The sequence below is a fragment of the Neofelis nebulosa genome, chromosome 13 (assembly GCF_028018385.1).
Source record: "Neofelis nebulosa isolate mNeoNeb1 chromosome 13, mNeoNeb1.pri, whole genome shotgun sequence".
Lineage (NCBI taxonomy): Eukaryota > Metazoa > Chordata > Mammalia > Carnivora > Felidae > Neofelis > Neofelis nebulosa.
The window spans coordinates 58,050,542-58,065,542 of NC_080794.1; the positions used below are offsets into that span (position 1 = coordinate 58,050,542).

General features: G+C 43.8%; 1 protein-coding gene and 1 long non-coding RNA gene across 4 annotated transcripts in view; one reads left to right on the forward strand and one right to left on the reverse strand.

Moving 5' to 3' along the window:
• Positions 1-9,672: 9,672 nt before the first annotated feature.
• Positions 9,673-13,411, forward strand: LOC131493094 (uncharacterized). Its single transcript, XR_009252460.1, has 2 exons — positions 9,673-10,977; positions 12,940-13,411. It is a non-coding gene; the product is annotated as an uncharacterized LOC131493094 (long non-coding RNA).
• The window catches only part of MYOF (myoferlin), a 153,203-nt gene continuing 149,380 nt past the window's right edge, over positions 11,179-15,001 (reverse strand). For all 3 annotated transcript variants that reach the window (XM_058697186.1, XM_058697184.1, XM_058697185.1), the window contains 3 exons: positions 13,672-13,781; positions 13,147-13,294; positions 11,179-11,744 (listed from right to left, as the gene is read on the reverse strand). In XM_058697186.1, coding sequence (XP_058553169.1) covers positions 11,706-11,744; positions 13,147-13,294; positions 13,672-13,781 — 297 coding nt within the window. In that variant the 3' untranslated portion in view covers positions 11,179-11,705. The remainder of the gene's footprint in view (positions 11,745-13,146; positions 13,295-13,671; positions 13,782-15,001) is intronic.

The following is a 15,001-nucleotide window of genomic DNA, read 5'->3' on the forward strand; positions in this document are numbered from 1 at the left end:
GAAATAACTTTGCTTTTTCTGAGGACCTGATAGATTTTTACCGAGTAGGTAAAAGCAACCATGTGATATTTTTCTCTTCACCTCAGCTTCCTGGACATTCTGAGTCACTTTTTAAACCTAAATAAGAACAACCATATTGACTCTTAGGATTGACGTATTTTTTTCTTCTCTTATCCATGTTTCAACCTAGTGAAAATTCTGTCTTCCTTTAGGGATTTAACTTAAAGAGCTATCCTTAAGTTAAATTTAAGAGAAATTCATTCATTCATTCATCCATTCATTTCTTCCTTCAGTGATGGCTGCTCTGTGTCATATGCTAGGTTGGGTGAACAGGACAAACGCTAACTTGCCTTTATAATGATAACAGCTTAATAGACCTGGAGGCCCCGAAAGTCAGGCAAAGATCTTGGTGCATAGGTATTTAAAGCAGCATTTCTTAAAGTAGCAAAGAATTGGAAACAACACATGTCCATTGATAGGGGATTCGTTCAATTATAGTAGATGCATATGATGGAATTTTACATGGCTGTTATGCATTAGTTTTTTTCCATGCTGTGCAAAAGTGTTTAAGAAATACCATTTTAAAAAGGGGGAGAAAGCAAACTATAAAATTAGAGACTTGTGAAGGCAAGGGCAGGGAAGTTCTGGGTGTGGGAACCTAATTTTATAGCTTAAAAAAAGACCAGAAGGAAGTATTATAAAATATTAACAGTAGTAAATTTTCATTTTCATGTTTTGTGTGTGTGTGTTTTTCAGAAGCTTCTGTAATGAATATGAATTAATTTAAAATCATAAAGGCAATAAGGAAAAAAAGAGAGAGTGACTAGGGGGCGTGTTTGGGCCTTCTAGGCTGCAGGTGTAAGGGGAGAATCGCCGCTCAGATTTCCCCTGTCTGCAGCCTCCCTCACAGTGTCTCCCTCCAGGGCTGACATGAGCTCGCATCCAGGGTCCTCACTAACTCGCTGCGAGCCAGTGGGAGCTGGAGTGGACACTCACCGAGGGCACACGTGTGATGAGGAAGGTCAACTGGTTTTCCTCTGAAAGCCCTTGTCTCAGTCCCTGAGACAAATGTGGTGTAGGATTGACAGATGTAATGGGATGAACATTACAGTAAAAATGTGGCCCTGTGGGGAGAAAGACAGTCATGAAATGATTTCATTCAGTCCTTAAGGTTTTGGTCCCCCAGTTAGGTTTTGTTACTATTTCATCTGACCTACGCCCTTCAGTGGGATATCAAGAAATGGAATGCACAGATAGAGTGGCTCTGGAGTCAGATCGTCCAGGTCTCAGTCCTGACTCCACCACTGCATTACTTAGCCATCTTGGGCCAGTTCCTTAACCTCTCTGAACCTTACTCTTATGTAAAAGGGGAACAATGTATCACCTGCCCAATCCAGTCGTTGCCGAGATTAAACAGGAGAATCCGCACACGGTAGACAGGTGCTGTGGCTTGTCTGTGGCTCTCCCCGTCCTGCCCATCCCCACTCAGTTCCATTCCCCGCCCTTGCCCTGTGCTCCTCTCCATGTGAGGGGCCAAACGAGGCAAACTCTGTTTGTCAAGTTACAGCTGGCCCGTGGGAGGCCTTGCAGGGAGACTGAGGACAGGAGGCAGGAAGAGATGAGGCACTTCCCCCTGTCCTGCTCTGCTTTGGGCAACGTGGCTGGCCGTGCCTGCATCGCCCCTGAGGTCCCTGTCCCCCCAGGGCAGCCCACCGCCTCCTCCGCCCCTCACTTCCTGGCAGAGGTACATCTCCTGAACTCCCTATGTGCACTCTGTTTCCTGTCTGGACTCCGCCACTCTTCTGACCTTCGCTCTACCTGCGGTTTTGAATGACCACGATAAACAACTTTTACAAGACTTACTGTGTGTTTGTTCACAGATCAACTCTGCAAAAAGCCGTTCCTCATATTTAACCTCAGGGGACAATCATTTTGGGAGAAGAAGCAACTTTTAAATTTTCTGAAAAATCACATATTGGCTCCAAAAGAATATGTCTATACGAAGTATGTAACATAAAGAATAATGATTCAAAAGGGGCGCCTGGGTGGCTCAATCGGTTAAGCATCTGACTTCAGCTCAGGTCATGATCTCATTGTGCGTGAGTTTGAACCCCGTGTCTGGCTCTGTGCTGACAGCTCAGAGCCTGGAGCCTGCTTCAGATTCTGTGTCTCCCTCCCTCTCTGTCTCTCTCTCTCTCTGTCTCAAAAAACAGAAAAAAAGAAAAAAAAATAATGCTTCAATGGACAGACATCCGTGTATCTGCTGCCCAGTTAAAAGAAACATTTATCATTATCTTTGGACCTGTCAGTGAACCCCTCCCTGGTTTGGTCTCCTCCTCCCCTCCCCAAAGATCTCCATCTCCCCAGACCGTCAACCCTTTGCTTTGTCTTAGCAGATCTACCGTGTGGCTACCGGAGAAACATGTTTTTAAATTGTATATAAAAGAAAGAATGTTGCAGGTATTCTTCTCTGACTTGTTCTTCTACTCAACATTGTTACTAAGCATTTCGTGTGCGGCTGTGATTCATTCCCAATCCATTCACTCGGGGCTTTGCAGCATTCTGCTACAGAACTACACCTCACTGTATTAGGCAACTACTATTAATGGACATGGGGGTCTCTCCAGGGTCCTGCTATTTCAAATATTCTTCCACCTGTCTGCAGGTGCCTGAGCGTCGACATTTCTCTAGGATACAAACTGAGGCATGGAGTCTCTGGGTCACGGAGCAGGGAATGCCACTGTTAGCAGATAATGCCACATTGTCTTCTACAGTGGTTTTGCCAATTTATACTCCCACCAGCTGTGTCAAAATATACGTTGTTCAATCCCTCATGAATCTTTGATGTCAGACTTTCAAATTTTTGCCCATCTGGGGAGTGGGAAAGGACACCTCATTGTGGCTTTACTTTGTATTTTCCTTCTTATTAACGACAGTAAGCTTCTTTCCATATTGGCTGTTCACATGTTCTTTTCCGAGAGGAGTGTGTTTGAAAAAGCAGCTAACTGTACTTTCCTGGAACCTTGGTGTTGTGGCTGACTTGGGCAGCTGGGGAGAGTGAGGAGGGTCCAGGAGGGAGGGAGGCCCTGAGTGGACAGGGCAGGGGCATGGCTGTGTTGGGGGATACAGGCTGAGAGAGCTACCCAGCCTGGGGACTTCCAGTTGATTCTTTTTTTTTCTTCCCACTGTGAAGTATTGACAATTACAATTTGTTAAGAAAAGCTAAAAACATTTTCTTAATATTAATTTTGCTAATTTTTAAATGCGGACACCCAGAAGTGGACTTGCTATATCATATGGTAATTCTCTCTAATTTGGTGGAGGGAACGGTCCTAGTCTCTTAGCGGTTTTACCTGTTTTCTGTACTTCGGATATGCAGTTAGAACTCAGAAGGAAATCAGCATCGTTTGGGATAGCGGCAACTCACATCCTTTCTCCAGCTACATTTTTCAAAAGCAGAACATGGATGAAGCGCTTGGGCCCATATCTCTTTGGCTCTTCTTGTCCTGTGGTAATGACCATGATCGGTGATCCTTGCGATACTAACTAAAATACATTGCATGCTTACTTTGTTCCTAACACTCTTCTAAACACTTCTGCGTATATTTGTAATAATTTTATCTTCGTAATTGCTCTACAAGGATTATTGTCCCAATTTTCCAGGTGAGGAAACCAAGCCACAGAGAAGTGGAACCGTAAACAGTGCCAGGACAGACAGGCTCATTTCATTCACCATTGACTTTCACAAACAAGGGAAAGGAGGCCGATGAGGAGATGTCCAAAGTCACAGCGTTGTGCTGTGACCGACCAGGTGAGCTCACAGGCTTCCAGACGTCTGCAACCCCTTGGCCCCATGTTCTCAAAGACAGGATTCCACCCGTTCATTTTGTTTATCCTGTCGACCCAAGTGAAACCTCTTCTTTTTTTTTTTTTTTTTTAATTTTTTTTCAACGTTTTTTTTATTTATTTTTGGGACAGAGAGAGACAGAGCATGAACGGGGGAGGGGCAGAGAGAGAGGGAGACACAGAATCGGAAACAGGCTCCAGGCTCCGAGCCATCAGCCCAGAGCCTGACGCGGGGCTCGAACTCACGGACAGCGAGATCGTGACCTGGCTGAAGTCGGACGCTTAACCGACTGCGCCACCCAGGCGCCCCGTGAAACCTCTTCTGAGAGGCTGCCGTGCCGCATCGGGATCCAGCTAGATATTCCCGGTCCTCTCCCTGATCATTACTGGGGCAGGACTGAGCTGAAATATGACGGGGAGAGGATTACGGGTTTGGCTCTCAGATTTTGTGAAAACACACGGAAGTAGCACATTAATATTAGTCAAGGGCTGAATGGGCCTTTTTAAGGAGTCGAGATAAACTCTGGCAAAATCAGGTTGCCCTGAGAAGTATTCAATTTACCATGGAGTCGCCCAAAAAATTTATAATTTTTCTTTCCTGTTAAGTTTATTTAGATAGTAAAAATCTGGAGTCTGTATCTCCTACGAAGCTGAACCCCTGAAGTTATGAGTTTGACCATACATATGGCAGGCCTGTGTTTTTCATTACATTCCCTTACTCGTCAGGTCTCACAGTTAGTCTGTGCTACACGTTTCTCTTGTGTTTTTCTTGAACTTCATGAACTCTGGCATTTCATTTCGGGGATGTATATCCAAGGGAAAAGCAGCCTTCCTTTGATCTTCCTTGGGACACCATTATGTTTAACCTAAGAAAGATTAGGGAGTTGCCATTCAACGCTAAACAAACACAAAACTCGGCTGCAAAGATGGGGGGTGCTTAATCTATTTACAACATCGACTCCATTATGAACTAATTCCATACCAAGCAGACTCTGAAAAGCATTCTTTGGAACGGGATTTTCATCTGCTTGAGGAGCCTACGTGCATGTGGTCCCGAGTCCTGAACGTATTGGCCGCACAAAGAAATCTATTTAGCATGAAATATTTAAACTGTAGAGGGTTTTTAAACTTTGAAATCATTGTCAGTGCTGGTTCCCCATATGGCTGTCAGGTTGTACTTTCTCTGAACTGAACAGGAGTTTCTGGAAAGCACCCTTGCCTTCTCCTTGTATTTGTAATAACATCTGCTCAACAGTGGTGAAACAAGTCAGCTCCAGTCTTTGGACAAACAATCCTCTGAGCTGGGGTGAACTCAGAGGGGCAGAGAACTGCCACTTGGCCACAGCAGCTGGAAAACCAGACTGCTCAGCTCCCCTCCATTCCCTTGCCAAAATGGGCTCCAGAATTCAGCCCACCTTTTAAATAGCTCTTTAAAGCAACATGCAGGTCTAATTGTGATATATATATATATATATATATATATATATATATATATATATATATGTATTTTTCCCCCCTCACCCTACAATGAGAAAGGAGGAACAAAACCAAAATCAAGTGTTAGCCTGTCAGGATTTTCAGTTCCCTGTCAACCCCAAGACATTGATGGAAATTTATTTTCCTAATGAAGGTTCCAACGGTAATGGTGGCACTTGCTAGAATCAGTTAGGACTAAGTGGTATTTAATTCACAGCGAAGCGACAATCTGACTGGACTGTGATTAGTTCCAGCTTTTAGCTATCATTTATAGGTCACCAGGCGGCTAACAACCTCAAATGAGGGACCATTATCTTTTGACAAGATGAAGCATTTTCGGGGGGGGGATGGGAGGAGGGGGCAGGGTGTTACCCAGAAAGCCAGCTTAATACTCTCTCTGGGAATTATTTCATTCCTAATGGAGCTTCACAGCCACTTACTCAAAGGAACCACGCTAGTGCATTCCGGTTGCTCAAGGCAAAGGAGGAAAAGACTTTCCTTATAGCCGTTCACTTATCCACTCAGCAACTACAGGCAAACCTTGTCTTACTGAATGTCACTTGATTGCCCTTCACAAGGTATTGCGTTTTGCACAAATTGAAGGTTTGTTGCAGTCCCGTATAGAACATGTCTATTGGCACCGTTTTTCCAGCCGCCTCTGCTCACTTTGTGTCTCTGCACCACATTTTGCTAATTTAAAACAATTTCACTTTTATTCTATTTTTGATGGTGATCTGTGATCAGCGCTCTTTGATGTCACTATGATAACTGTTTTGGGGGCGCCATGAACTGCGCCCATGTGGGACAGCAAACTTAATCAGTAAACGTGTGTGTTCTGACTGCTCTACCGACTGGCTGTTCCCCCATCTCTCGCCCTCTCTCAGGCTTCCCTGTTCCCTGAGACACAACAATAATTTCAATTCCCTGAAGTTAGGCCAACTAATACCCCTATAGTTGCCTCCAAGTGAAAGGAAGAATGGCATGTCTCTCCTTTTAAATCAGCAGCAGAAATGGTGACGCACAGTGTGGAAGACCTGTTAAAAGCTGAGAGGGGCCAGAGGCTGGAGCCAGCTAGCCAAGTTGCAAATGCAAAGGAAAAGTTCTTGAAATTAAAAGTGCTACTCCAGTGAACACACGAAGGATAAGAAAGCAGAACAGCCTCATTGCTGATACGGAGAAAGGCCTAGCGGTCTGGATAGAAGATCCAACCAGCCACAACATTCCCTTAAGCTAAAGCCTAATCTGGAGCAAGGCCCTAACTTTCTTCAGTGTTGTAAAGGCTGAGGGAGGTGAGGAAGCTGCAGAAGAAACGTTTGAGGCCGGGTTGGCTCATGGCGTTTAAGCGAAGAAGCCGTCTCCGTAACATAAAAGTGAAGCAGCGAGTGCTGATGTAGAAGCTGCAGCAGGTTATCCTGAAGATCTAGCTAAGGTAATTCGTGAAGGGGGCCATGCTAAATGACAGATTTGTCCATATACCGGAAACAGTCTTCTATGGGAAGAAGACGCCACTTAGGACTTTCCTAGCTGCAGAGGTCAGTGCCTGGCTTCAAAGCTTCAAAGGAGAAGCTGACCCTCTTGTTAGGGGCTAACACGGCTAGTGACTTTCACTTGAAGCCACTGCCCATTTATTATACCCAAACTCGTAGAGCTCTTAAGAATTACGCTGAATTTGCCTGTGCTCTGTAAATGGAACAACAAAGATGTTCGGTCAAGAACATCTGTTCACAACAGGGTTTACTGAATGGTTTATGTCTACTGTGGAGACCTCCTGCTCAGGAAAAAGATCCCTTCAAAAATATCACTGCTCACTGACAGTACCCCTGATCACCCAACAGCTCTGATGGAGATGCATGAGACTAATGCTGTTTTCATAGCTGCTAACGCTACATCTGTTCCGCAGCCTGGATTTATGAATCCAGGAGTCGTTTCTGACTCTCCATTCTTATTATTTAGGTAATACATTTGTAAGGCTGTGGCTGCCACTGATAGTGATTCCTCTGATGGATCTGGGCAAAATAAATTGAAAATTTTCCAAAAAGAATTCACCATTCTAGATGCCATTAAGAATACTTGTGATTCATGGGGAGAGGTCAAGATTGCAACATTCACAGGCGTTTGGAAGAAGTTGACTCCAGCACCCAAGGATGACTTTGAGGGGCTCAGGACTGGCGTGGAGGAAGTAACTGCCGACGTGGCGGAAAGAGCGAGAGAACCAGAATCTGAAGTGGAGCCTAAAGCTGGGACTGAATGGCTGCGATCTCATGATGAGACTGTCTTGGATGAGAAGTTGTTTTTTAGGAATGAGCAAAGAGCGATTTCTTGAGGTGGTATCTACCAGTGAAGATGCTGTGAAGATTGTTTACATGACAACAAAAGATTTAGACTGTTGCATAAACTTGGTGATAAGGCAAAGGCAGAATGTGAGAGGACTGACTTCAGTTTTGACAGAAGTTCTGCTGTGGGTAAAAGGCTATCAAACGCATCGCATGCTACAGAGAAATCGTTCATGAAAGGAAGAGCACATCAATGCAGCAAACTTCGTTGTTGTCTTAATTTAAGAAAGTGCCACAGCCACCCAGCCTTCAGCAACCACCACCCTGATCAGTCAGTGGCCACCAACATAGAGGCAAGAGCCTCCACCAGCAAGAAGATTAGGATTCTGAAAGGTCAGGTGACGGTTAGGATTTTTTTACCAAAGTTTTAAAAAAAAAAATTTTTTTTTTAACGTTTATTTATTTTTGAGACAGAGAGAGACAGAGCATGAACAGGGGAGGGTCAGAGAGAGGGAGACACAGAATCTGAAACAGGCTCCACGCTCTGAGCTGTCAGCACAGAGCCCAACGCGGGGCTCGAACTCACGGGACGCGAGACCATGACCTGAGCTGAAGTCGGCCGCTTAACTGACTGAGCCACCCAGGCACCCCACCAAAGTTTTTTTTTTTTTAATTAAGGTATGTACATTATTTTTTTAGACATAATGCTACTGCACATTTAATACACTGCAGTATGGTGGAAACTTCACTTTTATATGCACTGGGAAACCAACAAAAGTCATTTGACTCGCTTTATTGCTACATTCACCAAACCTGCAATATCTCTGAGGTATGCCTGTATTCCTTGAGTGAGGCACTGTGGGAGAACATATTGGTGGGGTTCCCTGGAAGGAAAGTTAATATTCAACCTGCACGTATTGGTATGGTGGTTCTAGGCTTTTACTAGCCATTCTCCATTGTGATGGGGTAAAGCACCTGTTCTGATTGGCTGGTGTCAATGCCATACTGATTGTTAAATGTTCAAAATAACAACCTTGCCTGCAACAGTGGTCTTCTTTGGAGCCTATTTTTTTTTTCTCCAAGACAATTCCATTTTAAATACATTTGTATCCTTTACATCATTAGAGTGTCTCCTAAATTAGATGAAAGCTGTTGACCTTCTTTCTGTTCATTATAAGCAAGATGATGTGACATTGTAAGAAAGTAGCAGTTTGGGTGTGGGTACAGTATAACTCCAAAGGGTTAGGAGGCTAGCCCGTGACTGTTCATGAGAGCTGTGATGACACCTGTCAACCCCATAACAGGGAGGGCCCATTGGTCGCCAGATGGGAGCAGAAACCGCTGGAAGAACGCAGGTGTCCCTGCCATCACCCACACACCACTTCTACAAAACCACCCGAATTGGTGAGAGCTGACTTGTTTTCCTACCTCCCAACCTTGAGACCCCTACTTCCTTCTTTCTCGGCCTTGAGGAGGTAGCAGATAGTCTTAGATCTTGCTTTTCTCCTATTTGGTGAGTCTTAGAAGGAAAACAGTCGGCTTTTATCTGCTTTTGGGACTAGAACATCAGATTTTTACCCATCTGATGTAATACCGAACGTCCGTGCATCGAGTGCCTACCAGGCCTCAGATATTGTAAAGGTACTTGACACACAGGATTTCATTTAGCCCTCACCTTAATCCAGTGAGGCAGGCACTATTGTTCCCAGGTTGCAGAGGAGTCTGAGGCATGACCAAGGATACAAATCCAGGCCTGCTGCTTCATGGCACCCTCTGTCCTAAGGGAGCTTACAGTTGGTTGTGAAAACGAGCCACACCTATAGAGCTATAAGGTGAAACAAAGTACGGCAATATTTGTCAAAGCTTGATCCCTTAGTTTTAGGTAAAAAAATTGTTATGAACCTCCAATGTTGATCTACTTTTATAAATGACTTAAATATGCCCAAATCTAAATCTCGCATAAACTCCTTATACTGCTAATATTTTGATGCCTCTCCTTATAGACACACATGTATTTGGGGCCCTATTTTATATTTGTATTATGATTTTTTTTTGTTTCTCACATATCAATATTTTCCTATGTCAGTAACAAAATTTTAAAAGTTGATATGTTTTCATTTGTGCACCAATATAGGGATTGCACCATATATTCAACCATTCCCCTATAGTTGGGCATTTAGGTTTCTGATTTGTGCCATTAGAAAGCCCACTGTGATGTGCCATTTTTGTACATGAACCTTTGGCTGTCTTTCTCATTATTTCCTTGGAGTTAATATTCAGGAGTGAAATTACCGGGTCAAAGGGCACAAACATTTTTAAGGCTTTTAAACATATCTCCAGGAAGGTTGTACTAATATGTTTGCATCTAATATTGAAGGATCACTTTGAGGCCTAGGAGGCGTAAGAAGTAAGTGGCATTTGAACAAGAACTTCAAGGGTGGGCACAGCTCCCACCAGTGCAGGTGGGTGGAGGCGTTTCGGGGGGAGATACCATCGCCAGACTCAAGGGACAGAATACAAGGCGCCTGGGGGAAGGGTGAACATTCTGATTTAGTTAGTGCTCTGTCAGCCATTTTATGTATTGAGCACAATAGAATGTTAAAATTCTGAGAACATAAAATGCTCAAAATATGAAACAACTCGGCAATAATGTTAAGATAGTCGCCACTGTGGTATAATGTTGTCTAAATGTGCAAAAGTATCACCATTATTGTACCATTTCTTGCTCCCCTTGGCTCTGTGTTTCGAATAGAACTATCTGACGATGTCACTGTGGTCTCAAATATTATCAGGACAATGTTCTAGAAGGCACGCTGTGTTTGGTGTTGGCATGGAGCCACACTGGGTCGCTACTGTCATTCATCACCTGACCATTCAGCCCTGTGCTCCCCTTGATAGCCTTCCCACGGTGGTATCATGTTGTGGTTAAGAGAAGTGAAGAAGAAAAGAAACCAGACTGCCTGGGTTCCAATTCCAGCTCTACCATTGATTGTTAGTGTGGCCTTAGGCAAAGTACTTAACCTTTGTGCCTCAATTTCTTCAACTGTAAAATGGAGTTGATGTTATCTACCTTTATAGATTATCTGGAGGATTAAATGAGTTAATAAACATAAAACATGTGAAACAATGCTGTGCACAGAGTGAGGACTTCCTTTTTTAATTAAAAATATTTTTTTTATGTTTTATCTATTTTTGAGAGCAATAGAGACAGAGCATGAGCAAGGGAGGAGCAGAGAGAGAGGGAGACACAGAATCCGAAGCAGTCTCCAGGCTCCGAGCTGTCAGCACAGAGCCCGACGCGGGGCTCGAACTCACGAACCGTGAGATCATGACATGCCAAAGTCGGACACGTAACCGACTAAGCCACCGAGGCACCCCCAGAGTGAGTACTTCTGATAACTGTTAGCTTTTGTGATTTATTATATTAGCCTCAGTTTGGCCCACTGGCTAGGATTTGGCAACACACATATATAAAAGGTTTACAGCCAAGTGGGATGCTGTGGCCTTCCATCTGCTGAGACCCAGAGGACTGGAAACTGTGTCCTTCCCAACTCAGCCCACAGCTACGATAAACAGCTATGTGTCAAAGGTGAAATGTTTTTATTTGAGTCCATCACAGAGGTTGAATAGAGTCTCATGACATTCATCTGTATAAAATATCGTAACAATGGCTGCAGGCATAAATAAGAATTACTCTAGCTATGCTAAATATTTTATAATGCAGAGTCCTTTTTGTTGATTACAAATAAGCATATGAAGTTAAGGTGCAGAAATTTTTCCACTTTGATTTCAGCAGTTTCTAAAAATTGAATTATAAAATTAAGGACATGTAAAAATGATGCTTTTTTAAATGGAACCAGCCACCTTGAAAAATATCCTGAAAAACATGGTTAAAACTTTTTAATACTTCACAAGATAAGAAAATAAAAATGTTGCTTGTTGGCCTGACTTTCCAAGACCTAGACCCTCCGGGAACTGATGGCCTCGGTGAAGTAATGTGACAAGTCACGGCGATGTTGTCTCAGACACAAAATCACTCTTGGTTTTGGTCCGTAACAGAGACAGGATTCCCTCATTGCTGGATGACTTGAAAAGAAGTCTTTGCTTTCATTATGCATTTGGCCTCACAATCTTCATTGACAAATAGTTCTGAAAAGGAAACAAAAATGTTAAAAAATGTATATATTTTAAGTCAGGGCTTCTCAACATTGGCACTACCAACATTTAGAACTCCATGATTCTTTATTGCTGGGGACTGTCCTGTGCATCGCAAGATGTGCAGCTTTCCTGGCCTCTGTCTGCCTGATGCCAGGGGCACGTGGGCACCCCTAGGTGTGACAACCAAAATGCCTCCAGACATTGCCAAACATCCTCCTGAGGGCAAAATTGCCCCCAGTTGGGAACCACTTGTTTAAGTCAATAAAATCTAAATCAGTAAAAATAACTGAGTTTTTTTTAAATGGTCAAGACAGATTGGACTACTTATAACTAGAAAATAGTGTGTGTGCATTAACAAACAGAAAGTATTATACTGGGAAAAAATAGAGACTTAAAATCTCTGCTGTTGGGGTTGTGACTATGCCACCCTACACAAAAACAGCTGTATTATTACTAATATGAATCGAAGTAAGGGTCTTTAAATGCCTGGACTATCCCTTTTCCACTTGGCAAAATGGGCTTAAATGCCCCCTCCTTGGTGAAACCATCCTCAGCAATGAGGTCCTATGATAATCTGTTCATATGTCCATAATAGCTTGCCTTTCATAGTAATTGACTTGTTCCTATGTCTGCTTGTCCTCAGGCCATGAACTGCTCATGGGCAGAAATCATGCCTTGGTCATCTCGACATCCCAATTCCCAGCCTAGAGTAGATGTTCAGTAAATTCCTTGAATGAAAGAATGGAGGTACTACTTCTGGGCACACTGGCAAACCTCCCATTTAGACTCCCATTTATGACTGAGGTGGTTAAGGAAAACTTAAGGGACAGGTTATGTGATGCAGGCCTTAAAGAACAAATAAGAAAGTTTCAATAGACACAACACAGGCAAGCGAATAGCATTGGCAAAGGCATCCTGTCAGGTAAGGGCAATACCTGCTGGGGGTTGGGGGAACTAGCTAGTTTGAGTGAAGTTCAAGATTAGTGTAGACCTACAATGAGCCCATACTGGGGGGAATCTGTGAATGCTAGGATAAGGAGTTAGCCTACAAGATGGTTTGGACCAAGGAAGTGTGAAAGCAGGAAGATCAGTCAGAAATGCTGGCTATTGTCCTGGTACATACTGCTAAAGGTCTGAGGGGTTTCTCCTAGAATTCTTGAAACCAAAAGTTTTTTCTTCCAACCAGGAAGTTCTGCCTGTAATTATGAAACCCTAAGAATGTCATGCTTATCACAACACGCATTACTGCAAAATTTCCACATGTTGAAGGGCTGCGACACCACAACCACGAAGTAGGTCAGTCTGCTGAAGAGCAACCAAGGCCAGACCCAAGTTAGATGACAGACTGTGATTCACACACAAAACGCCAAGACGAGAGCCCAAGGACTCGCACCGGTAAGGAGTACAGGAGCACGGCCACGAAGAGCAGCAGGATCAGCAGGATCAGCAGGCCAATGATGACCCACTTAAATCGGCGCCAGACGATGAACTTCATGGTCTTACACGGGTTGGTGAACCACAGGAAGGAGGTTTCTGGCCGGCTGCATTGCAAAGAAATGGTTTTACCTACCCAGTTCAGGTGGGACAGGAATTTTACCTCAGAACCTAACAGTTTAGAGAATAATTAATAACATTTATAAAGTCAAGAAAAGATATTATTCCCCTTAGTTGGCTGAGAAAGATTCTTTAACATTTTATAGCCTCCTAAGATGCTGAAGATACTCTGCACTTTGGTTTTGTGGGAAGGGACAAGGGTTAAAATGAAGCCAGATCACCAGGCTCTTCCATCCCCCACCCCCATTAAGTACAAAATTAAGACAACAGTGAATCCAGTCCATTAAGCGCATTGGAAGGGGGGCTTTTCAGACTGCAGGTGTTTGGGGATCAGACGTTGTGAAGAACAAAGAGGGCCTCTCACTTTGGTGGGTCCAGCTTGGGGTTCATGTTGGGTTCATCCCGTCCCTTCCCGGCTGGCCTCTCGTCTGCCTCCTTCTCATTGAGGATTTCCAACGTCATCTCCACTTTCCCCTTCAGTAAAGCAGAACAGGTTAAACACATGACATCACGTTTCACAAATATTTTCACTTCAACCCAAGGAGTATTCCCTGAGCAATGATTTTTATTCTTGTAAAACAATCCTTAGATTGCCTTAAATTTTCCTCAAGAGATTTCATCGCATTTCCTCTTCCATGTGTTTCTGAACCGACTCCTTGTGGGAAACTGAGAGGAAAAATTGCTTTCCCTCCCCCCAGTCCCTGCTTTTCATTCTCTGTACCCCATCATCTAACTCTCTCATAGCCATCTCCTTGCCTTCTCACACACTACCCTTCGTAACTTTATTTGGACCCAGATTAACCTAAATACTGCTGATACCAATATCTGATACTTCTTGAGCATTAACTGTAGGCTCCCAGAGAGTCTGCATGCTTCCTGCTTAACCATGGTAGCCCCACTGCTTGGAGCAGGGCTGACACTTCATGGGTACTCGATGCACACTAGCTGAATATATGAATGAATGAGTGAACGAATGAATGCTGCCTTCGTGTTTATACGGGTTCCTAAGTGATGCACTGGATGCTGTTTAAGCCTTCTACGTGGATGATCTCATGTAAGGCTCACAGCAACCCTATACAGCAGGTACTGCTATTTCCTTCATGTGCACCCAAGGACACTGAAGCCGAAAGACGTCTAGAAAGTTGCCCACTTTTATGGCCAGGCTCGTAATGGGCTTTCTAGGACCCCAGAACGCCCACTTGGTCACGGCAGCCTAAGAACCCCCAACCCCGGCACTTGGTTAGGGGGTGGAGCCAAATGACTCCTATGCTAATGAGTTGGACAAAACGAGGTGTCTGCCTGCAGCAAGTTGCTACATCTCTCCAAGCCCGTTTTGGGGGCTTTTGTTTTTGTTTTACTTAGTTCAGCAATATTTTTTATTCTTTTGTTTGATAAAGAAAACTTAAAAAAAATTTTTTTTTAATTTTTTTTTTAACGTTTATTTACTTTTGAGACAAAGAGAGACAGAGCATGAACAGGGGAGGGGCAGAGAGAGAGGGAGACACAGAATCTGAAACAGGCTCCAGGCTCTGAGCTGTCAGCACAGAGCCCGACGCGGGGCTCGAACTCACGGACCGTGAGATCATGACCTGAGCCGAAGTCGGGCGCTTAACCGACCAAGCCACCCAGGCGCCCCTGAAAATTTTTAACTGAAGTATAGTTGACCTATAATATTATATCCAAGCCTGTTTTTT